Source organism: Globicephala melas, chromosome 7 (assembly GCF_963455315.2).
Source record: "Globicephala melas chromosome 7, mGloMel1.2, whole genome shotgun sequence".
Classification (NCBI taxonomy): Eukaryota; Metazoa; Chordata; class Mammalia; order Artiodactyla; family Delphinidae; genus Globicephala; species Globicephala melas.
The window spans coordinates 4,732,801-4,758,890 of NC_083320.1; the positions used below are offsets into that span (position 1 = coordinate 4,732,801).

Genomic DNA, 26,090 nt, shown 5'->3' on the forward strand with positions numbered 1-26,090 from the left:
TGAGGTTAAGTAGTGGGTTAAGTTCTTCGGCAAGTTAGCTCTAAAATAACTAATACCTATCTTTAGCTAAAAGTCCATCACTTAAAAGTAGCATCCATTTACTTGAAATTAAATTTGCTGGGTTGGAACTCTCCACGTGAGAGAGTTCTATGAACAACAGGGTAGAGCTCTGGGTGATGCCAGCCAAGGACGCTGCCCACAGGCTTAGCTGAGGGCACCATCCCTGGGCACTGCTGTGACCATGAGGGACTTTCCACAGCACAGTGGTGCTGTGCTCCTGCGGACATCATATTCCCACTTCCGAGTCCCTACTTGTGACCCAAAGAAGATGAAACATCTACCAGGCTCCTTGAATGGGGATTTCCCCAGCTTAGGGTTGACAGGATGTGCTGTAATAAACCGACCATGGGTGTGACCATGGAAAAGGGATTTCAATCGTGACCCAAATCTTCCCATTCACCCAATAGCAAGAATCTTAAAGAGAAAGCAACTGGGCATTGAAAACTCAATCCCTAGCCGAGGCCCATGACATAACCTCCTCTGGGGATATGATAAAGTTCATGTGGCATTTTGTATTCTCTATTTGTTATCAAACATTACATTTTCCTTAGGACAGTAAGTGGCAGTTAAGCCCCAAAGATGTCTCAAGATGACATTTCAAACTCCAAATCTTACATAGCCGACACTTCTTCAAATCATCAGGACTCTTCCCTCATCCTATGTGCCTGGCAAGTTCCCATCCTTTCTTCACACCCCACACAGGCATCCCTCAAGCCCTGAAGCCTTGCCCCACCTCCTGGGGTGAAGCCGAGCACATCACCCCGGGGCCTTCACATCTCCTATGAGCTGCTGCACTGCACTGGCTCATCTGCTCACCTTTCCCACCTCCCAGAGGGTGAGATTCCAGAGGATAGGGATTATGCCTCATTTTTCTGTACCCCCAGAGCTCAGGACAGTGACCGGCACACATTAGAAACTTCATACATGCTTGCTGACTTGAACAAATAAATGGACAGATGTGTCCAATGGTTAGAAGGGGAAGTGGAAAGTTGGTTATAGGGTGACTGCCTCGCACAGGAGTTCTGGAGGTCAGAGATTCTGGATCCACAGAATGCACAACTCCTGGCACAGAACAGGTGCTCAGCAAGGACTTTCTGAACAAATAAATAAATTAACGAAGACATTAGCTTTTCATTCAGTATAGAAACATATTTTTTCTTGGGCGCTCTTCTCTCTTCCCATCCCATGGAGTTAGCACACCATCTAGAAAAGGAGAACTCATGTACCACTTGGAAGGAAGGTCAGCAGGTCATGAGACCACATAAAGTAACCGTATCACCTTTCTAGAATGAACTAATGTCTCTGTTATCAGAAAGGCCAGTTTTATTTTGATTAGTCACAACAGCTGATGTTTGTATTGTGCTTCACGAGTTTCCACAGCACCTGCCGTCACACCTCTGTGATGCGGGCAGGGCCAGGCAAGATCAGCCTAATGTAAAACATGGTTCAGTTACCTGCTCAACACCATGCAGCACTGGGCAGTAGAACCCAGGCTGCTGGACCCCGAGTTCTGTCCCCTTTTTCTTACCCTCCTTTTGCCAAACAATGTCATTCATGCCATGGAACTGTGGGGTCAGCATTATTCCTCTTTAAAAACATTTAACATTTCAGAAAGGAAAAAAGGCAGCATCTTTAAGAAGCAGAGACATATGCTAGGAATGACTGCAGAACAGAAATCTATTTTGAGAAGATCAGATGTAGGTTGGAGACAGGAAAGGAAACAACTGAAATCTGTGAAGGGATTTCATATGTTGGAGGAGTCTGAGTTTGTTGGTGGAAGACTTAAAGCGGTTCTTACCACCTTTTCTCTGATAAGCGATCATGGGAAGGTAAAAGCCACAGCACAGTTTGCCAAGACTCTTAAACAAAAACAAACCACGACACTCTGAATGGTTTGCATTGCACACCGAAGCCAGGAATTTCTCAACACATCTATTCCGAGAAAACACTAACTTTCTCTGATCCTGAGCAAAAACCAAATTCTCCCTTAAAAGAGGATAAAGAAAACCAAAATTGTGTGAAAGAATCACATAACATTTACAAGAGAAAACTGAGAGAATCTGAACTTTTATACAGGCCTAGGGGTTTCCTTTAAATCTTGCTCCAAATGGCTTTTCCATTTTTCTAAACACAGTCACTACGAATTAGTTAATACTAATCCTTGACACCTTAACAATGAATTCATGTTTTTTAGAAGGCCCTTAAACCTCCATCATGTGTAAAACGTGACTTTCAACCGCCCAGCCCTGGGAAAGCCTAGTGGTTTGTGCAGCTGTGACTCAAAGTGCCACAGTTTGCTTGTTGGCAGTCCAGGAACCCAAGGGTGTAGCGGAAACAATCATCCACAGAAGAGATGAGACTTGTAAACCTTAGTTTACAACCTTAATGGTCAAAATCTCCACTTAATCCAAAAACCTCAGCACTGTCCTCCAGCCAGGACCACCCATTGCTGCCATTGCGCTGGATTTCTTCAGCATGTCGGCTGTGAGCTTACCTGAATTTGGTGAGATGTGCAAGCTGCTCATGTCCTTGGACAGGCCGTTGGTTTTCGGGCTGGAGATGGGCGCGCAGGCCGATGTGGCTCGGGGCGGCCTCTTCCCTGGGACTTTCACAGTGGTTCTCAGAAGATCAATCTCTTTGCCATGAACATTCTGCATGTAATCCTGTTCAAAATGTTAAACATCCAAGAGAGATTAAAAGAAAGACCTTTTACAATCTAGGACAAGAGGTTCTATCAGACATCCTCAGTTGTAATCCTATGACCCTTCCACGGTGGCAAGCGCTTAAAAATAAGGTTTTGATCTGTCTTGTACTGGTGGCATCATCATTACACTGATATCAGCTCTGCCTCTGTGTCCTGAACTAACCCAGGCCCTGGAAATACAGGAGACACAGTCGATGCCTTCTACCCAGGAGGATGACACACCAGTACGGACATGAAATCCTATTTTGTGAGCTGCTGCACATTAGATGGTACATTAGGAACCTGGGCTCTTCCTGTAAGTTTTGGGTAAAATTCCATGGAGTAGGAACTATTTTGTAATAACCTTTTTGTCTCCGAGAGCAATACCATTAGACATCTAGGTAAGACTGAAGTTGTCTGGTGGGAACTCAGGTGAAAACTCTAAGTAAGAGGTCAAGCATTTTGTTCAGGAAGATGTCTGAGGGGGTCAGTGGTACGGTGCTGAAAACACATGGAGGTCACAAGAGCTGGATGCTAAAAAAGAAGGCGCATTATTTTTACTCAAGCATTATGTTTCTCCAAGTGATTCACTGTACTCGGAAAAAGTATCTTGCTTTTGTCTACACTTTGGAGGTCAATGACTAGCAGTTATCACGGAACTAAAGGGAAGTCTAGGTACACAGGGAATTCTTTGTGCCGTCACCTAATTCAATATGGAGGAAAACAATACTTAAGAATCGGCTGTTGGGTGGGGAAAGAGAAGACAACTGAGAGCCAGAGTGAGGGGCCTCTTGACAAATTAGAGGAGTTATTGACCCTTTCATATATTTTGGGGGGGCAATGAACCCCCCTGTCTCTGCAGATATATCATTAAACCAACATCACACATGAAGAAAGGATACAATCTAAATCACTCTTGGGTAAATAATATTTCAAGTGTTTTAAGACTAACCAGGAAATGAAATAAACAGATTCCTTCCTTGGCAGAATCTTGGTGGATTCCTTTTAGGATATAAAGGGAAAGACCAATAAATCTGTACTGATTGTAAACAATAAGGTTCACGTCGATCTAATTTTAGAAGAACTGCCAAACGATCCGGCATGCGACTGCACGCGACCCAGGGAGTTTGGAGAAGCGAGCTGTTTCCTTATAATTGCCGATCAACAGAGTCAACAGATACAGAGAGAGAACTAGATGAAGGTCTACCGGCAAAGTGCACGGGTCAGAGGCCTCGGCCTGCAGGACGAGGAAAGTCAGTCCAGGTGAACGGCAGAAGCTTCAGAGCGCACAGAAGGTGCTAGGGAAGCCAAGAGAAGGACTCCAGTGGCTTCTCTTAATTGCAAGGCAATGTCCATATTCCATAAGGTGAAGGGGTTGAGAAGCAGTCACTGGTTTAACCACAAGTAGGAAGTTTGCTGACAGAAGTTATGGCACAAAAAGGAACTCAAAGTACTAGATTCCAACACAGGGGGAAGAACCCGCATATGGGTCGCTGGGACCGTACGAGACGTAGAGAACATCTGTAGGAGGGAGGGCCAGCTCTGAGTGTCAGACCTCACCTGAAACCCAAGCAGTTGGACTTGTGGCCGCATGGGAGCCACCCCAGACTCAGGAAAGGGAGTGGGAGAATTCTCAACACAGGAGGAAGGGCTGGAAGAGAAACTCCATAACGTGAACGGGGGCCTTGTGATGGAGATTACAGAACCCTGGAAGGTTCACCAAGCACCAGCCCAGGAGATGATGACGCAGCATCCAGGGTGACTTCCTAAGGACAGACCTCAAACGACCAATTCTTAGTGCAGAGCTCAAGGTCAAAAAGCTGAGGCTAGAATCAGGAGGAACGTGGGACTGAAGACAAACAAAGGATCAGAAGCTGCACCAAGCAGGGGCAAATTCAGATCAGCTCCTCCAGGGAGGGGCGAGGCTGGGCCTTCCTCAGCAATGACAAACCATCCGGAGAGAAGCATCTGCACCGGCACGTATGCTGTCAGCCGGGGAAGCCAGGCGCAGAGGTGCTGATGCACCTGGGCTGCCCAGCCGTGCATTTCATTTCCCAGGGCAGCTTAGGGAGGGACATCTGCCGGGTCGGCCACGGGCATCTAGGAGGAGGGTCATCACAGCTTTGGAGGAGGGGTGGGCTGTGTCTAGCTGGGAACAGACTAAAGACTCCACTTGAAAGGCGAGATGCTTCGACTACCCCTCCCCCCCGCCCCCTGCCGCAAATAAAATCTACTATGAAAAAAGTTGTGGTTTTGAAAGGATGAGGACAAAGGATGGAAAGAAAGTTATTATCATTAAATTAGGCTAAAGGATAAAGCGGACTGAAAGAAATGTGGAAGTCTCGCGACCAAGCTCACCACGAGGACGGCCGACAAAAAGCACAGGGAAGAAGGAAGTGGCCTTTGGTCAGTACAGGACCAGGGGTCAAGGTTATTTAAAAAAAAAAGGTTGTTCTTATGCATCTTTCATTTACTTCCATTAACATTTACTCCAAACAGGCAAACCCAAGTCCCAAAACCAAAGTTAATGCTTGTAAATAATGAATTCCTTCTTGCATAGTTACTCCTTTAAAAATATCAACTTGCTACAACTTTTTTCTTTAATGCCAATTCTTAACAAATTAAAATACAATAACAGGAGTGTAATTGAGCATTTATGGCTTATGGGCTCTAAAATGAGGCTAATCAGAGAGTGACTAAGCCTCAGCGTGGTCTCTTTTTTAATAGGCATGTTTTAACATACAATAACCAGGATATTTTATTTAAAATTATTATAGAAATGTACCAAGTGTTGGCTCTCTGGATTTGAACGCGGCGACAGAACCCATTTATCCTTGGCTCAGCATGGGCTGGGGGATCTGTTTTCCTGCCTGAGTTAGGCATTGAAAGTGCAGAAGAACCAGTTCTTAAGAAAATCAGAATATAAGTCTGGCAATTCTTAAATTTCAAGCCTCTAAAATTCATAAAAATGTGACAAGATCCATTTCCTAATCCATAAAAGTCTTTCAGAAACAGGTGGATACGTGAGCCTGAGGCTTCTAGCTTCTCCCAAGAGAAACAACACTGAGTTTTCCGTTTTTGAAAGAACTACCCTTTTCATCTCTCCCCAGCTTGGTACTTGAGGAATTAAAGCTACAACCACCAAACAATGTCGCCTCCTCAGAAGTGGGACGCGCAGCCTGATGGTCCGAGGTAGGGACCGTGCAGGGGGAAATAAAGCCAGCGAGCTTGATTTTGATATGCAAACGTTACAGATACAACCCCTCTCCGTGTTCCTTGCAGAAAATGCTGATCGAGGATAAAAGGGGAAAAAACCCTTTAACAAGGCATGAGGGTAATTCAAAGCCAAGTACTTTTAAACAGCACTTAACAAGTCCCCGGGGCCCACTCAAGAGCCAGGCCCCCCAGAGGTGCTATCTCCTGCCCCTCAACAGCTTGAAAAAGTAGTAATTGCAAACCTATTTGCATTTTTCTTCTCAAGTTGTCCATGCTCACCTCGTGGATTATTTTTTGCAGGCAGGCGCCGGGGCAGAGGGACCCGTCCCCGACCGCGTGGATGAAGCTCCAGGACCCAGCACAGCGTCCCCCTGCCACCCCGCTCCGGCACCTTTGCCATCCCTTGTTTTTTACATTTTCCTCCTAATTATGTTGCATCTATTGCCCTACACTTAATTAGCTGCATTAATGTGATTTCTTTTCACATAGTCAAGCAATTAAGAGCTATGATTGAGTTTCATTCAATTAGCCTCAACAAACATGCTAATTGATGTCCCAGATGCAAATGAGGTGCAGTGAGAGGAACCTGCTAGCAATGGAGAGCCGTGTCAGGGACCCACAGCTTTCAGCTTGCTGATAGAAGCACAGCTCAGTGTGGCTCTCACCTTCGGCGGGGCCGCCTTGGGAGAGGGCGTGGAGTCCTGAGTGCCTCGGTGGGTGTAACCAGATCCCTCCCGATTCGAGAATTAACGGGTTGGCTGCCGTCACGCTGTTGTCCTAAAATCTCACAGTTACCCATTACCAGGACTGGGAGGTCATCACCGGATGGCACTCAGCTCCGGCAATTAGAGTGGTACCAAGTCCTCATCAAGATGCCGCACGATGCTCCTAAAAACACCCCACCGGAGTTCTCCCCAGACGGCCAAGGGAACGACGTGTGGGGCTCGTCTTGCCCATCCCAGAGCTCTCTGTGTGCGTGACGGCCTACAGTTCTCAGTAAATGGTGAGTTCATCTTAGTCAGCTCTGGGGCATTGGCACTCGAAGTTAAGCTCAAAATACAGCAATCCATCAATAGTCCCTAAAAATACTCTTACTATATTGATTCTCACTGCCTCCCATCCCTTTGTTACCTTTGGCTGTCTGGTGAAAGATGGTTTGCTTCGTGTGTTCATAGGGTACCAAAAAGCAGTTAACGAGATCTTAAAGCTAAACCCAAATGCATCAATGATGTGACTGGCATCTCAAGATTAGATCATCAGCATAAAACACACAGCTTTGAAATGCAATCAACATTGCTCCAGTTTTAACATATACTTTTTAAAGGTATAAAGATTCTTCATTCCCATAATTAAATGATGGAAAAGTTACAGAAATCTTTGTTCCAATTAGGTTTTCTCAATAAGCTCTGGTTTCTAACTGTACATAAATGTTGAGAAATTCATTATTTTCTATTACTATCTAATATTTTGTCTAAGTGAGGTAACTGTTAGGACATACTGATGCTTGCCTTCGTCTTTTTGCCACGGCTAATCTAGTCACGTGTTTTCTCTTTGCATAACCTAAGTTCAGCAGTCCTCAAAGTGTGGCCCTCAACACCCTATCAGGGGCTTCATGAGTTCGACACTATTTTCAAAACAACCCCAAGACATAGTTTGCTTTTTCCCTCTGTTGAAATTTGCTTCGATGGTGCAAAAGCAATGTGGGTAATAAATATCGCTGACTCCTCAGCACGAATAAGGCAATGGTAACCACGTTGTACTTTGTACCCTGTCAGTATTTTACCGATTGTCACGCTCTCTAAATACAAACAAAAAAAAAACAAAAAAGTTTCACCTAAGGATGTTTTCTTTTTTATTTTTGTATTTCCTTTGATTTTATTGGTCTGAACTCATTTTACATTAACACTTCAACATTTTAATTTCCCGTAACTGTAAAGAAGAAAATAGAGGAACTTGAGAGAATACCGAACCAGAGTTGGTGTTATAAGAACACTCACATATCTTGCTAACAGAAGGATATTCACTGTTAAATCAAGAGCCTGAAAAAATGGCCACATTTTTTCCCCCAGGAATTTCCCTTCTAGGTAATAATTCTAAGGCTCAAAGATACGACAAAATTGAGTTCAGGAATTTTCACTGAAGTTAGATAATGGTAAGGATAAGCAAGCACCTAAATGCCCATGACAAATATTTTGAATTATGTGATAATTTAGCCATTCAAAATCATATTTTGAAGAATACTGGCTAACTTTAGATAACAAAGTATGTTCTTAATAAACCAAGAAAAACCCCCACAAAAAACCTACTGATTAAAACAATTCTAACCTTTGAGCTTTTAAATTTCCCAGGTGATGCCGCGGCAAGTGTACTTAAGTGTTTCTGCGGCGCCGCGAGGCTGACCACCCTACACAGGAAAGCTCTTCCCTGAGTGTTTCTTTCACGAGCTGAATTCGCCACTTGTTTGCTGGGACAACACTTCAACTTGAAAGAATGACTATGTCAGACATTAACTATGGTTATTCGGTCTTGGGTATGTGGTAGATATTTTCTTGAAAAAGAACAAGTACTTTTCTTGTGTTTGTACTGTAAGGAAAGCGGCTGACAGTATTTGTGGCCAGTGAGAGAGTCTGAGCTTTCCAGCAACAATGAGAATTTCGAAAACTTGTGTCTCTCACCATGACACCTTCCAAATACCTGGAGACTTTTCTGACAAGACTGGTGGTGATATTAATGACTGTGATTTTGGGGTATTACTTGATGAAAAGTATCACCATTTGGAAATCTGCATACCTCAGTTAAACAAGCTTTTTGAAATGACTGACACACGGTGTGTCACATGCATGGATACAAGATCATTCAAAGTGCAAGACAGGTCATTGGATGTAATGCAGCAGAGAAGGAAAATTTCACTGAATTCCTAAGCTTTAATAAACTGTCACGTGTCAAGTTTTAGTGTAGTATCCAGGAAGAACATGCATGATCTGAATGACCTGAAATGGCTATTAAAATACTCCTCAACCCTCCTCCACTGTTGGTGGAAACGTAACCTGGTGCTACCACTACGGTACACAGTTCGGAGCTTCCTCCAAAAACTAAAAATAGAATTGCCATATGATCCAACAGTCCCACTCCTGGGCACATACCCAGAAAAGACAAAAACTCTAATTCAAAAAGATACATGCACCCCAATGTTCACTGCAGCACTGTTTACAACAGCCAAGACACAGAAGCAACCTAAATGTCCATCGACAGGTGAATGGATAAAGAAGATGTGGTACGTGTATACAATGGAATACTACTCAGCCATTAAAAAGAATGAAATAATGCCATTTGTAGCCACACGGATGGACCGAGAGATTATCATGCTAAGTGAAGTAAGTCAGACAGAGAAAGACAAATACCATATGATATCACTTATATGCGGAATCTAAACTATGACACAAATGAACTTATCTACAAAACAGAAACAGACTCACAGACATAGAGAACAGACTTGTGGCTGCCAAGGGGGAGGGATGGATTGGGAGTTTGGGGTTAGCAGATGCAAACCATTGTATTATAGGATGGATAAACAGCAAGGTCATACTGTACAGCAAAGGGAACTATATTCAATATCCTATAATAAACCATAAGGGAAAAGAATATGAAAAAGAATGTATATGTATGTATAACTGAATCACTTTGCTGTACAGCAGAAAGTAACATAACATTGCAAATCAGCTATACCTCAAAAAAATAAATTTTCAGAAAAGCACACTTAAAATAAAAACTACTCCTTGCTCTTCCAACTAAATATCTCTGTGAGAGCCTCGTCACATACTTTAACCAAAACGACATGTCTCAACAGACTGAAGGCAGAAGTAGAAATGATGGTCTAACTTTCTGAACTGAAATCAAAGAGCTTTGAAAAAATGGAGAACAATGCTACCCTGCTTATGATTTCCTTTTGTTTTGGAAAGTATCTTTTTCATTAAAAAAATGTTATTTATGGAATAATATGTAATGGATAGGTTATTATTTTAAATGAATTATATGAATATTAAACGCTTTCTCAGTCATTTCTCAGTCATTTCTCCCATGATAAACATCAATAGATATAATCCACAGAAACAAAAGCTCTTTCAGATTCTTCAGTTTTTAGGAAGGTAAAAGGGCCCTAAGGCCAAAAGGTTTGACACCCACTAGTCTAGCTTGATGTTCACAAAACAGCCAAGGGCTCTGTGTGTGTGATTTTATGCACACAGCTGGGGGAGGAGCATTGCAGCCTGAGCTGTGCAGATATTAGAAATGGTCTGCAGATATGTCTGTCTTCTCCTGGAGGAGAGGAAGAACTCAGTCTTGCCTATTTTCACTCCACTTCATGAATGTGTCCAGGTTCAAGAGGAACAGTAGTTGATATAAATTCTGTTTTTTAAAACCCTTACTTCTGGGCTCAAAAAAAAGATGTAAGAGAAGCCATTGTCAGATGCACTGCTATTCCCAAACTCCACTTAATACTATTTTCAAAGGAAACTCATCTATAAAGACATACATAATACCATCCCTTCAAAGAGACCAAGCAAACGCTTAAGTCCGACATGGATGAATAATAAACAATAGCCTCATATATAGTCACAGGCACAGAGGAAAGTAATACCCTAAAAACACTATGAAAATAGTATCGTAAAACTATGCGAAATCTCCCGGCCACATCCTTTCAGATCACATCCCTCAAAGAAGACAATTTCTCCTTCTCTCCAAAGGATCACAGTTACAATAGCAAAGGTAGCAGGCAGCTTCAAAGAGAAAAACCTTATGAGAATCAGTCTGCTTTCCCAAAGACAGCCAACAGAATTCCACTTATGAGAATCAGTTTGCTTTCCCAAAGACAGCCAACAGAATTCCACTGTTTCACTTCTGGAGCTGCTTCGGAAAGACCACTTGACCAGCGGATGTCAACGTGACCTGTGGCCACCGCAGGAAGAAGATACCTGGCAAATTGGATGTCAAATGGCATCTGAGGCAAAGGCAACGCTTAGGACACCTGATTCTGAACCAAGGCTTTACTGGGCCTGGGTAACTACCTAAGAGGTGGTAACGGAAAAGGTTGGTGAAGCGTCGTGAGGGATCCGTGGTGGCACCCTTCGCTTCCACAGGGAGCTCAACACCACTGAAGCAGGGCAAACCTCTCCGGTGCATGTGCTCAAAGCGCTGGCATCCAACACATGTGGGCTCAAGTCCAACATTAGCCCAGGGGGAACAGGTTAATATAATAATATATCAAAATAGCAGAAAATTCTACGTTGAATTATGAATATACCTTTGCTTCTTGACTGCATCTGTCTTGACTGACCTAGTATATTGAGCGTTACACTACAAGAAAGATTTTTCTCATTTTAGGTTAAATTGAACATTACCCAGTTGTAGCCCATGCGTGCTCAGACCTAGCCTGTACAACAGCAGTGTGTTGGATATGCAGGCAGGTCTCTCCCAGAGGCACGCATGAGTGAGAGTTCACAGCAATAAACCACAAGGAGCCAGCCCCATTCCCTGGCTCCACGACTCTTTTAATAATTAAATATGGCTTGAAACAACTGGACCAGTAGTTAGATCCTGGAAATTCTGAGTTATGTAGGAATGTTCACCATAATGATAATTAGCTCTATCTGAACCACTTTAAAACTTCAGATTTCCTGGGATGAATTTGCTAGAACATGAAGCACTTAAAGAAACAGATTTATTTTTATTTTTTTTTTTTTGTGGTACGTGGGTCTCTCACTGTTGTGGCGATTTTTAAAACATTTTTACAAAATGTTTATTTGTATATTTATTTAGTATCTGTGAGCTCTGTGAGGGCAGGGACAGTATCCCCAGCACCAAGCAAGTGTCTGACGCAAGACAGACACACAGTGACTTTTTACTGAAGAAATGAAGAAGTAGGATTCACACACTCGGGAAAGCAACTCAGACACTGCAAAGGAATGGGAAGGAGTAAAAGCATAGGGACACCACTTAAAGGAGTGCCTGAAGGAAGGGATGGCGACAAGAGATTTCCTAACGGGAAGAAACAGATTTTTAAGACAGAAGAAGAGCACACACGTCTGCCTTCAGAGGACACTAATGATCGCTAAGCCTTTTCTTCTACCATTTGGCCCAACGCAGGACAGGAAAATTCCCACTTCGGTTTTTGCCCATCACAAAATTTAAGTACTTCTTCTAATTTCAAAACTTTCACCAGGCCTGTCTGGAAGTCTCCTTGTTTATTTTTTCCCCAATGCATTGCTTTTTTAGGAGTGATTCTGTTTTCCTAACGCTGCTTACTGCCTGCCAAGGCGTTCACAGTAGTATGATCAGATTCATTTCAAATGAATAGCAGTCAGGTCACTGATTAACATAGTTTTCTGGTTTCCTAAACCAAGGATGGATGTCCACAGAAAACAAAGTTAGCCTCCTCCGGGCCAGAGGATGGCCTCAGAGCGAGAGTGCCTGGGAGCCTCTGCCTGTCAGGAGCTGTGGGCTTGGGCCACGCTATTTAACCAGTCTGGGTCCCGATTTCCACATCTTGAAAAATAAGGGTGTTAATAGTTCTTGGCTCATGAGATTGTTGTCCCGATGAACTGAGACAATATACAAAGAGCTTGAAAGAATGCCAAAGCGCTTTAGAAATGCTGGCTCTACTGCTCTTGTCCAATAAAAATACTGAAATACTTGCCCTCTGATTTTATGTGGGCATTTCCCGAAGTGCGGGCAGCATCCCCACTGGGGGTGGCCATTCCGACAGGATAAGCCACGGGGTGACCTGCAAAGCTAGTTTTCACTTCACAGCATAGGAAAAAAAAAAAAACTGTCCTCCGCAAACGCGTGACATTTTCTACATTTTTCTTCTTCTTTTTCTCCCCCCTCCTCCTTTTTCTTTTCTTTTCTTTTTTTTTGGTGGGGGAGGCATGTACAGGGTAGTCAGACATTTTTATTGCAAAATGCCGTCTGGAAAAGATGCAAAACAAAATTGCTAACATGCAAGGGAGAAAAATAAGGGAGAAAAACAAAAGGCCCCCTTCCCTTTGCTTATTGAGTTCAAAGGCATAACAGGCAAGCACCCTGCAGCAAATGGGAAGCTACACTAATTTTAAAGCCATAAAATGCTATCAAGTTCCCTGCGGGGCAGGACTACACTGAAGCTCGTGGCACCTAAATAAGATATGGTTCATTTACTTCGCAGCTTAGCCTAATGTAATCATCAGCGGAGTTTTAGCCTAGAGTTGTAACAGGCAAACAGCCGCTGCGGCAGAGGCGGTACTCCCAGCCATCGGCGGGGCCGCGGCTAGACGGCTGTTGATTAGAAAATTTTTCAGTTTTGACAAGCACTTAATGAACATCAATCGCACCTTGACTGGTTTCCATCTGGGGCCACAGGCACACCTGAGAAGAAGCAGGTCTCCCCGTCTCCGCCTCTTCTTCCTTCCCAACACTGTGGCAACCAGCCGGCAACCAGGTTAGAACCGGAGAAGCACATACTTACAAAGTCGAATAATGAAATTCCATTTCTTGGCAGCAGGGAAAAAGAATATTCCCGCACTGTCCCCCACGTCCGATCTCTCCCACTGAGAGTTCTCCGGAGCGACTTGCCGTCAGCGAAGAAAACGGACGGGTTTGATTTATTTACCTTTCGCAAGAATTTCCGGCCATAATTAGTAACCCTCCAAAGGCCCGAAATGGAAAACCAAGTGATACAGATTGGGTACAAGGACGAAGCATCATGCTGCGTACTGATAAGATGATATTCCAAGGACTCCTCTGGAAGCTTTACTCAGATCCACAGGCTACACGGTTAACTCTGTACAGTTATAAAAACATATATATACTTTTTGCAGAAGAATTTTTCAATGTAGAAAAATTTTTAAGTTAGGTAGGGTCTAGGCTACCCGGTGGTTTAATTTCTATACAGATAGGAAGACTTTATTTGTCTGCTCTCACCCTACTTATGGTCACTCTGTTCTCAACATCAAGACGTGTACTACGGTGAGCCTGCATTTTGGCAATTTTAACCATCAATCTAAACACTTTCAAAGCCCAAGGGCTACCTAAAATAAACAAGGAATTCCTCAGGGCAGAAACAAGAGTTTGATAAAGATGCTAACATTTTTGTGTATGTGTAATAGGTATGAGTTTTTCAGTAGTCATCTTTTTCTAACAAAATTTGTAGCTAGGGGCTTCCCTGGTGGCGCAGTGGTTGAGAGTCCGCCTGCCGATGCAGGGGACACGGGTTCGTGCCCTGGTCCGGGAAGATCCCACATGCCGCGGAGCGGCTGGGCCCGTGAGCCATGGCCGCTGAGCCTGCGCGTCCGGAGCCTGTGCTCCGCAGCGGGAGAGGCCACAACAGTGAGAGGCCCGCGTACCGCAAAAAAAAAAAAAAAAAAAAAAAAACCAAAAAACCTTGTAGCTATTCCCTGAAAATATTTATACTACTGTGGCAGTATCATTCCATGGGTTTGAAATCATTGATATACGGGAGAAATAATTTATCATACTATCTGAAACTTGCTGCATGAATGCCAAAAATATTTCCCAGGTCACCTAAAGAGCAGAGAGGGACAGCCTCCCTCACCTCTGGAGGGCACTTGGCAAACACAGAGAGAGCCCATGGCCCATGTGGGCAGGGCTGGATGGGTGTTTGCATGCCACGTGGACCATGTCCAGACCATCATTCAGGTTATGAATCCTCCAGAACCCACCATGCTCATGACTGGGCCTAGCGATTTCTCTGTGCTATTTCTCATCCAGGGCCCTCATTAATGCTGGGCATCTTTAAATTCAGCCATTCTCAGTAGTTCTCCCACACTGTAGTTTTTACATTAAAACCTCAAGCTCCAGAGAGGTATCTGTACACCTATGCTCACAGCAGCATCATTCACAACAGTTAAGAGGAGGAAACAGCCCAAGTGTCCATCCAACAAATGGATACACAGAATGCGGTATGTATACCTGGAACTAGTGCCAGGACCCCGACGGACACCAAAATCCGCAGATGCTCAAGTCCCTTATATAGGACGGCACAGTATGTGCATATAACCCACACATACCCTCCTGTGCACTTTGAATCAGCTCTAGATTGCTCATAATGCCCAATACGATGTAAGTGCTATATAAACAGCTGCTGGCATGCGAGAAATTCAAATTTTGTTTTTTGGAACTCTCTGGAATTTTTTTCCCGAATGTTTTCGATCTGCAGTTGGTTGAATCCCTGGACTGTATATATCCAATGGTATTGTATGTATATACAATGGAATATTATTCAGCCTTAAAAAGGGAGGAAATGCTACAACACAGATGAACCTTCAAGACAGGAAGCTAAGTGAAATAAGCCAATCACAAAAAGATAAACACTACATGATTCCACTCCTACGAGGTACTCAGTAGTCAAATTCATAGAAACAGAAGGTAGAAGGGTGGCTGGAGGAGGGGGAACTCAGAGTCAGTGTTTAATGGGGACAGAGCTTCAGTTTTGCAAAATGAAAAAGTATCAGAAACGGATGGTGGTGACGGTTGCACAACACTGTGAATGGCCTTATCACTCCTCAACTATCTGCTTAAAAATGGTGAAGATGGCAAATTTTATGTGATGTGTGTTTTACTACAAATAGAGCAAAACAAGACCAAAAAACATCTCAAACTCCTGTCCAACCTTGGTGACCTGCTCTTCATTCTGCAGAAATGGAGCCTGGAAGTGACTGTGACACTTTTCTGTGGCTTAAAAACATCACATGGCGGCTTCCTTTCCTACAGTTTCAGAACTGCAGGCCTACAGGTGTGAGGACAGGCCACGCGTCTGGCTAATCGTGCCATCATTCTTTCACTCCTTCGACAAAACAGCATTGGCTCAATGTGAAGGCAACGCTGGCAACAGGACCCAGAATGTCTCCGGCTCCGGCTCCGAGGAGCTCCCAGTTTTGGGGGAGAATCGGGGCCATGAAATAAGGCAAGAGAACAGGGAAATAAGCCAGAGGGTAAGGTGCGGGCACACAGCAGCGGTGCCCACATAGGCCTGCCTAGCAGGGGGGGAGGCTTCCGGGAGGAAGTGACATGTAAGACACCACCAGAAGGGGGCAGGAAAGAACACTGCTGGTGGCAGCGACGGCATCTGTTAGGACCTGGAGCCCCCAGAACACGGCCAGTGCCAGGAACTAAAAGAAAACCAGAGCTGTGGAGGAGGGATGGTGGGAGACTGAGGGAGCAGGTGAGGCCCGGAGGGGCCTGCTAGGGAGCAAGGACACCGTCTGAAGTGAAGCGGGAATCCTCTCCGCACGGAACGTCTAAAAGAAACAAATGCAGGGACGGAAATCAACGTGCGACGTGAATTACAAGTGAGGGATCATGGGAAGACCTGCTCTCCTCCGCACTGTGCAGACAGGTTTTGGGAAACGCGATGGGCAGGTACCACTCTAGGAGAAACGAGCAGACGTGCAGTTCTGAAAGTTCAGGACAGGTAGGGGTTGGGAAGTCATCTCTCTAGCTGTGACCTCTGAGGTCTTCCTGATGAATTCCCAGGGACTACGGTGGGGAAAGAGAGGCCAGCAGAGCAATCACCTTGAAAGGGGCCTCCTGATTCCAGGGAGCCGTCCAGTCCCAGGGCTCCACAGGGGCACCTCCAGGCCGCCACGGCGGGGATGGGGCCGTGCCAGGAGCCGAAACCACAAATAAGGGGGCCCGGTCCATGGCTGCTTCTGTCCACCTGCAACCAGAAGGTATCGACTCGGGGGGGCGGGGTCGGGGGAAGCTGAAGGAACGCCTTGGAAATCAAGGAAGGAAGGAACTATAAGACGGAAGGAGGTAATGAAGTTTGGGAGCCCAGAGATGCAACACACCTTGTTCGCATTCTGTAGATAAAACACACTGCGTGAAGTTCCGCCCAGAGCCATGTGTGTATAAACATAAGAGCCTATGCTCCTACGTTGACTAGAGAGGGGTGTATTTAAGAACACACTCTCCCATCAAGCGCCTGCTATAAGCTGCCTCGGTTCCTGCCCTGGAAAAGGCAGAGCATTCAGTACGCCTGGAGGTGGACAAATCAACACCTCCAGATCCTTGAGGTGATTCCCACAACACTGGCTTGAAAGGCCAGGTCTGCCCTGAAACGGATCCGTTTGGATAAAGGGCCTGTGGTTGCTTCTGGGGAAGCAGAGAACGCTGGAGACTGAAGGACATGAGCCTCTGTCCCATCCTCGACAAAGCCCCGCACACAGGGCTTATCCCTTCAGGCCCAGAAGCAGGAGACACACTTGGGATTTTCGGTGCTTCTGAGAGCTGTCTCCTGCCATCTGAGAAACTCTTGCAGAAACACCTGTCGCGGTCCAATGTACTTGTCGCGGCCCGATGTACCGCTTACAAACCCTTTCCCACTTGTCTAAACAGGCAGTGAGACGAGAGAACAGAAGTGCTCATCTGTTGCCATACAGCTCCAGACCTTTGCTCCCTGATACCTACGTATTTTCCTAACCTCCTTTACCTGGATTGTTCTGGGTTCCAACACTCTTCTAAGATTTTATGGCATCCGTATCATGCCATTTGTGTGTGTGTTCTCTTCCGACCCCGACGTAAGCTAATCTATTCTTAGGGAGGTCTAGCTGTGCAACGTGGGTGGCTTTCTCCGTCTCAGTCTCACCAGAATTTTTAAAGCAGAGCCAGGATCACCAAGGACAGGTTTGGAGCCCAGGGCCCTAGGAGCACAGACTTGACATGAAGCTACTGAGCAGCCATGCTCCCTGCCACGTGGCCCCTACGTACGGGCCTGTGTGCTGAGCCCATGCTAGCCCTGGGCAGACGGGGGACTGGGCACAGTCCTTGCCCTTGGTGAGGCTACACTAGATGAAGCGGTACAGACGCGAGAGGCGCCAGGACAGGTGGGCAGCCTGGGAACCAGGTGTACCTCCAGCGGACAAAGGGCATGAAGGTCCACCTGCATGACGAGCATCAGACCAGAAACACAAGAAGCCAGACTGGAGAGGAACGTTCAGACCGAGGACGGCTTCCGGCACTGCGGCTTCTACAGGGGTAGCAAGATCCCGTAATCATTCATCACAGAACGATGCAGGTCGACTGCCGCGGTGTGACACAGCCAGGACACGCCAGACAGCATCTTCTCAGAAAGAAAGGGAGGCCTGACTTCTCTCTCAGGGTTATCAGTCATTCCATGACTCAAAGCTTCTACATCTGGAAATCTGGGCTTGGAATCTGTCTGTCTAGCCCTGTAGCCTGGCTTCTGCAATGTTCTGGGGAAAACAAGGGAGAGGTTTTCCGAGTGTAACTCAATTCACCGCCTCAAGAGACAGGGGTCTCCCTTCACGGGTGTGCAGCGGGCTGAAGGGACAGATTCTTAGTGAATCCTCAATCCTCAAGTAAAACGTCCCCATTTTATGTGAGGATTGTGTTGTTTTATTTTTTACTTTGTTTACTTTTGGCCGCACCTTGCAGCTTGTGGGATCCTAGTTCCCTGACCAGGGATTGAACACGGGCCCTCGGCAGTGAAAGCGGAAGAGTCCTAACAATTGGACTGCCAGGGAATTCCCAGGATTGTTATTTTAAATGACACTTACCAGCAGTGGGTACAGGCAGGAGTTGTTCTTACAACAAATGGTATCTTCCTTTTCACCTTTAACTATTTCTTTTGAGAAGCATACCTACTTGGAAAGCATCTCACATCTTTTTGTTATTTTGGCATCAGTATCAGTAAACAAGTAGATTTTTCTGCCTGACTTTGAAACTAGAAACATACTGCAATCAGCATTCCGATGACAATTCAGAGTTCAAGTCCATGGGGGAAAAAACAAGGAAATGTCAGCAACCTGCAGAATCCAAGGCTTTGTGGAGCCGGAGAGTCTAAGGCACTTGATTAGGAATGAATGTCCTGTAAGAAGGAAAAGCCCAGTTCTGCAGGGCAGGGAGAAATGACAGCACCCCAGCTGCTGCTATAACTCAGGCAACATACAGAATGGGAAAGAAATCCAGGAGGGAGGATTTCAGAAGTGTGAGCAACTCAAGCACATGTCAGCCAGGTGGGCTGTCCACACCTGCCACGTGTGCTCAGGAGGAAGCTGGGAGAACCCCCCTGGTCTGGGCACCATAAAGTCCTCGGCTTGACCTGCGGCCAAGAGAGAACTCTTACAAGTCCATTTAGGAATCCCCCCCCACACCCCTTTGCCAGCAGGAATTTCAGCTGTGCCCTCGATGGCAGCTCCTTCGACACGGAAGATGAATGGGTGGCGATGCTGAACTGTGCAGCCCCGAGGTCCAAGTTCCTTCTCATTATCCTCTCCATTTCTCTATCAAGGTGCTCCCCAAGGCTCACATTCAAGTCCATAGAAAGGGAATTCAAGGATCTCAGAACAGGCTGCCTTTCACCCACCCAGACTAGAAACCAGCAAAGTGTCACAAAACCTCGGGACACTAAGACGGGTCTCCCCCGCAAAAAGTTAAGCAGGTAGGGCTTTTTAAAGGTCTTGTAGTTGTACAATTTTCTCCGAGGATCAAAAAAATACAGACCACGGAGCAGCAGCAGAAGTCAACAGCTTGCTTTTTATTTATTTATTTACTTTTAAAGTGTGTTTATTTGTCTATTTTTGGCTGTGTTGGGTCTTCGTTGCTGCACGCAGGCTTTTCTCTAGTTGCGGCGAGCGGGGGCTACTCTTCGTTGCAGTGCGTGTGCTCCTCATGGCGGTGGCTTCTCTTGTTGCGGGGCACGGGCTCTAGGGCACAGGCTCAGTAGTTGTGGCGCCCGGGCTCAGTTGCTCCGCAGCATGTGGGATCATCCCGGACCAGGGCTCGAACCCGTGTCCCCTGCATCGGCAGGCGAGTTCTTAACCACTGCGCCACCAGGGAAGCCCAACAGCTTGCTTTTTACTATTTCAGTCTTATTTATATATTTAGGGCTGTCTTTGCAAAATGCCACGTGGAGATGAAAGAGCAGTTAAGCTGGTCAGTCCTGAAGCTCGGGTGACCAGCTTCTCCCAGTTGCCTGGGACTTCCCAGGTTTTAGCACTGGACGTCCTGCATCCTAGGAAAACCAGGGCAGTCGATACTCTACAACGCCAAAGCAGCTTCGTTATCTTGGTTGAGTTTTCTATGTGTTATCTAAACTGCGCTCTAGGTTTTATTTAATTTAATAACAGCATCTTGAGAAAGAAAGACGAATCAAATCAACTGGCTTGTTTTCTGAGCCCGGGTCTTCGTCTTACCATGAAACTGATCCCACCCAGCAACTCCAAACTTGGAATGGGGTTGTCCTTAGAAGTCCAACTGACTCTGCGAGCCTCCATTCGCTAGGGGTTCCTGGTGACAATTTCAGACGCACACACCCTTAAGAGTCTGAAGTGATCTTGAGAAGACAGTAACAGCAAGCATGCCCTTGCAGTTAAAGGATTCTTTCTCTGGATTTCCAGAGCAGACGCTGTGCAGCCAGTTTCTCGATGTCTACCTTAAAACGCACACTGAGAAGAAATGAAGCCTGACTGTATGCAGAAGGGTAGGATGTGTGAGCTGAAGCTTCGCAGGCAAGTTCCACCTTCTGAAAAGGCGGCAGCCCAGGTCCACCACAGACCAGGCGCTGATACACTCAGTTACAGAGACAATGCCCTGGACCTGTGGGTTCCTTCAGTCCTCCCCCACCGGCTGCTCTGCTCAGCTATTCTGCCCCTGCCATCAGACCGCACGGCTATCCTTCCCCAGCGCGGGAACCACCGATCTTTAGGAACACCTAGGTTGAAATCCACCATCACTTCTTCCTCCTATGCCTGCATCTCCTCCTCTCTACCTACAATGCAGGAGGGAGGGGGACCCCATGAGCCCAAGCCAGCCACTGCTGACGGCCCCCGAGCCCCTGGGGAAGAGCGGAAGCAGGCCAGGAGGGGTGGCAGTGGGCGAAGGGTGGGGTTGAGACTTCACGGACCACAGAGTGAGTAAATCTGGGGTCCAGAGGCATCGCTGATATCAACTTGTAGGGAACTTTCTCCGTCTGGGTGGGATCAATGTTTGGCCCACTTTCCCTCTCATTTCCAGATGATCACTTCGTATGATCTGGCCACACACAGGCGATTCTACTCCACTGCCCGGAGAGGGTCTCTCCTCCCTAAGAGAAGTGTTTAAGGTTTTCAACAACAGGAAACATGCCTGGGGTGAAAAAGCTTCCTTCAATGATGTCTATCTGCGGTACAGGGAAGGCTTAGGGACACCTGTGCTACAGAAATGGCAGAATGAGGCCAAGCTGTGTGTCAGAGGGACCAAGGATTTGGGGCCCCTAAATAATCTGTGTAGGAGCTGAGATGAGGCTTGGGGTGAAAACCAGAAAGACACGTCCGGGATGATGCCATCGAACTGGGCCGACTTTGAGGGCTTGGGAAGAAGATGTGGCTGGGAAAGGGTGTGCCAGAAGGGAACTCTGAAGCTGCGGTGACCAGTGGGAAGTGATGTCCTGGGGACACCACCCGAGGTCCCTTTCTATTAATCTTGTGCATGTGAGCTCTGAGGGGGACAGGCCAACCAGGGCACCAACGTCAGATTCCCTGGCAGCTGACCCATTCCAAGCACTCGGTGAACTTGGTCTCACACCAACCCCACTGCCGGCTGCAAAGCTGAGGCCCCCCAGTTTCATGACTGCCAGCCTGTTTCTTAAGCCCCAGTTTCTGACAAGCCAGAGCATGTCATCCTGCTAGGATTCCACAAGCTGGGCACACAGCTGGGGCCACACACTGACTGTTTATTTTGTCCAAAGGCTGGGTCTGTTTTCTACCCCACCAACGCGTGCGAGAGATCTGCTGGGATTAAAACTTGTGGTTCGGGTCCAAAGGATGATCTTTACATAAACACTTCCACAGACACCTGTGTAATAAGGAAACCGTATCTGTTTCCCTCAAGAATAGAAATGACCTCCTCTGGGAGATCTTTTTTTTTTCGGTATGCAGGCCTCTCACTGTCACAGCCCCTCCTGTTGCGGAGCACAGGCTCCGAACGCGCAGGCTCAGCGGCCATGGCTCACGGGTCCAGCCGCTCTGTGGCATGTGGGATCTTCCTGGACCGGGGCACGAACCCGTGTCCCCTGCATCAGCAGGCGGACTCTCAACCACTGCGCCACCGGGGAAGCCCCCCCTTTTTTTTTAAAGGAAGTGGTCAGTCTCCCGCTTCCACAGCGCCCGAAGTAAGTTAAAGGTAGAGCCCAGTGCTGCTGGAGCATCCTGTCCAAGAAAACATCTGAGAAAACCATCATTGCTGGCAGCCCAGGGGAGCTGAAGGGGTGATGCGGCAAGGCTGGGGAAGGAGAGGCTTGTGGGGCAGGCCGCTCGGTCCAGCAGCAAACTCCGTACCCTGTCATAAACTCTTGGCCTTGCCTGCCTGCCGGTCCAGGGACACTGGTCAGGGTGGTCATCTGGGATCTTAAATCGGCTAGCTAACGAAGGAGCTGTCTAGATCAGCCCCTGCAGAGGGGGTCCAGCCTTACAGACCACGCCCTCTGATGCAGGCGACACTCTGCGGGTGACGCACCCTGACTGCAATAGAACAGTTCAGGGCCCTCACGCTGGCCTGTTTCCCCACAAGCTTGATTCAGTCGTTTGCTCTTGCTCCCGTCCTCCTTGTGTGCAAGACCCCGCCGAGACCCTTGGGTTCGGCAGGACACCACGTCGAAGGTGACTCGTGATAGAGTCAGGGTCCAGCCTGATGCAGTCCGTGTGCAGTGCCTGTGCGCACAGGAAATGAATGCCTGTCCACCAAGAGGAGAGCCACACGGCCACAGGTAAGTGCTGGTTTTGAAGGGGCCGCTGGGGCTGCTACAGGCCCCACCTAACATCTGTTTGAATGATACACGTTTTGTGTATCTCAAGCCTATTGCTCTCAGACGCCCAACCCCACCCCATTACAGGCGCATTACCTTATTGGAATCCCACCCTCCAAAAAGCATGCCAGTTTCCTTTTTGGTAAATAAATTACCTCATCGTCAAAAGTTACGAGGATACACGGGAGCTGGCACAGCTATTCCACCAAAAGGACAAACACAATCTTTGTAGAAAACTATCTGAAACTGTCAGACTGTTTAGCCAAGTTCTTTTCCTTGGCTCCCTGGAGAGGAACAGGCTGTAGGTTCTGCTACTTGAGATCAATGCAAGTCCCCTGCTCCATGGCCAGTACGAGGGTGATGACCGACAGTACTGAAACCCAAAGCCACCAACCTGGGCAAGATTTCCCCAACATTTAACCACTTAGGTCGTCAGCACAAGTGGCCAGTAAGCTTAGCGGTCCTTCTGCCGTAATACATCTCGGAGATAACCAGGGGGTGAGTGATAGTGTGGTCAGTGTTGGAGACCATTTGGTTCTATCACCTTTTGAAATTTTCCAGACCCATTCTCCATGACGCAGAACTTTGGGACCTGAGTTAGCAACACATCTGCATGCTCCCAAATTTCTTATTAAGGAAAGTCAGGATTCTGCCCTTGGACATCCCCTTGAATACCTCCTCCCATCTGGAACCAAAGAATGCCAGTCTAACTCAGCTGCTGGGGATCTGTAGCTCCCAACAACTTAGACTAGAACAGATCCGTTCCAGGTACCTGCCAGAGAATATACCTGAAACTCAAAACTCAAAATATACCTTCACCCAAAGCTTAGCTGTATAGACAAAATCGGTGAAGGATTACAATGAAGGCCATGCCACCCCGTCATGCTCCAGTAATTCAGATCCACTTCTATATTAAGCCACTCCCTTAGGGAACTGTGTCCCTGCATCAATAATTCCAGTTCCCAAGAGACTGGCATTAACTGAAATGCACTTTAAAGTGACACTGGCTCTTGCTTGCCCTACAATTACATAACAAAGCCCCACTGTGCTCCTTTGCTGGATTCCAATAATATCCATGCGTACATAGGAAAAAAAAAAAGCCGGCACTGAGGGCCGTGAGAAGCAGCAGACTGTGTGGGAGAATGTTTGAAGAACCGATGCTGATTACGTCACCAAGAGGTTGAGATGAAAAGTAAGTGGGCATCAGCCCTCCTACAGGAATGTTCCGGTACCATCTTTTGTTGTTATCATCTTTCCCCCTTGGCAAGTAGGAGCAAATGCCCCTCTGATGGCACGTGAGCTTAGCAGGTGAGCGTAAGGTGACTTAAGATGCATCGTCAATCAGATCTCACATTTTTTACTTCCCAGCAAGAAGATGGTGATTGCACGTCTCCCTCTAAGTAACATAAAGCAAATGGGTCAATAATTAGGCTTCGCTCTCTGACAGGGTCTTTGGAAGAACTACGCCAGTGAAAAAGGGCCGCCTCCTTGCTGATGGGGCAGCTCTGCGGAGAGAACCCCAAAGACCTGGAGAGGGACAGGACTGCCACAGGCAGGCCTCATGGGATGGTATTAAGTCTCTGATTTGGAGGTCACTGGAGAAGCAGGCGGACTCTACTCCCCAAATAACCCCAAATAAATCAAGCACAAAGGAATTTCCTCTGTAAAAGAAGGAGTATATATCTCAAAAGTCTACTTAATGGTGAAGCATGGGAAGCATTCCATCGACAGGAGAAACACACCAGAGACACTTAAAGAAACATGCTTTTGAACACGGTTCAGAAAGGCGAAGCCACTGCTGTAAGACAAGAGGGAAAAGGGCAATTCACCCCAGCAAGCAAATTACACAGCGAGGGTACTGTCTGTTACCCATCCTATTGGAAAGGTTTCTGAAAAAGGGAAATGTTCCTGAGAGTGCAGGGGAAAAAGCCAGAGGAGATGAACTGATACCGTCTTTCCAGGAATTTGGCACTACCTACCCAAAGCCCATAAAAGCATACCCTGTTCAACTCAGGAAGGCTACGGCTAGGAATCTGCGGGAAATGGATGAGGACACAGAAGTGTCAAAAGAAGACACTGATTAGAGTTACTTACAACAGCAAAAATCATTCAAAATGTACATTTCCTGCCAGATGTCTGTTCTGGAGATGCTGTTAAGTCAATTAGGGAGGGCACACGTGCAGAATGAATGCTATATAACTATTTAAAATGGTGGCATACATTTGCTGACATGGGAAGGTGCCTACGATCTTGCATCGTCTAGGAGAGCAGGCCACATGCCATGTGCACAGGGGGACTGCATGCTTGTGGAAGGAAGAAGCACAGAGTGTAGAAATGGCTGGGGACATACACCCCAAAACGCGAGCAGTCACGTTTTCCAGTGGGTATTTGGGCATTTTCATCTTCTGCAGTACGTTTACTTCTAATTTCTTGCCAATCACCGTGCAATTTTTTTTAAAGTATTTAAAATGAAAAGCTTGACACTGTGATATAATCAAACAGCCAGCTAATACTATATATTCTAATCTACGCCTTTGTCTACATCAAGGCAGGTAAACATCACGCAGGATTCAGGGAATGTGTCGTTCTGGAATAGGCGTTACACCCCGCCTTCAGGTTTTACCACTTTCTAAAAGAGCTCACCGTGGGGGGAATGTCTGCTTTCCCCCCACTGATGAAATTAATTGTCTTTTAATCTATCTTATAAAAATCACCAGTATAAGAGATTCTATTACAGAGAAAACGAACTTGCCTCACAAACTGGTACGTGTTCTTATCGGACAATAAAAACTGACTCATGAATTGCATGTAATTCTTGTTTTGGTTCTCAGCGGCTCAAGCGGACCCTGGGTTCCCTAGTCTAGATTTTCAGACAGATCTTTTTTTTCTCCTTTCTCTTTTACTACTTGGTCCTGTCTTTTTACTCTCACTTAAAATTTTTACTCTCATTTAAATACTACTTTAACCTCCAACAGAGCTGAAAGGCTTGACGGTGACTGTGCTGGGACCCCCTCTGCCCCTCACAGCCCAACACCTGCTACCTTCTCCAAAGGAGCAATACTCACATGTAAACTTGGATGATAGGTCAGCACACCATTGTCACACAGGGTGACGTATTTCTTTTTCCATTCTTTGTTCAGTGACTTGCCACTTCGCTTCAGCAGCATGCCCTGTAAGGAAAAAGGAGGCAGACAGAAATTAATAAATATAAGTTATAAAGTCCTGGGTCCATGTTTTTAAAAAAAGAGCAGGCACATAGGTAACTTTTAAATTGTTAAACTTTCATTCTCTCTATGCCATCTTAAAACGGAAAGGACACATTTGTAGCCTGGTCAT

General features: G+C 46.4%; 1 protein-coding gene across 14 annotated transcripts in view; it reads right to left on the reverse strand.

Moving 5' to 3' along the window:
* Positions 1–26,090, reverse strand: part of AGAP1 (ArfGAP with GTPase domain, ankyrin repeat and PH domain 1) — a 560,573-nt gene that overhangs the window by 179,385 nt on the left and 355,098 nt on the right. For all 14 annotated transcript variants that reach the window (XM_060301680.1, XM_030865641.2, XM_030865522.2 and 11 more), the window contains 2 exons: positions 25,820–25,924; positions 2,555–2,723 (listed from right to left, as the gene is read on the reverse strand). In XM_060301680.1, the coding sequence (XP_060157663.1) occupies positions 2,555–2,723; positions 25,820–25,924 (274 nt within the window). The remainder of the gene's footprint in view (positions 1–2,554; positions 2,724–25,819; positions 25,925–26,090) is intronic.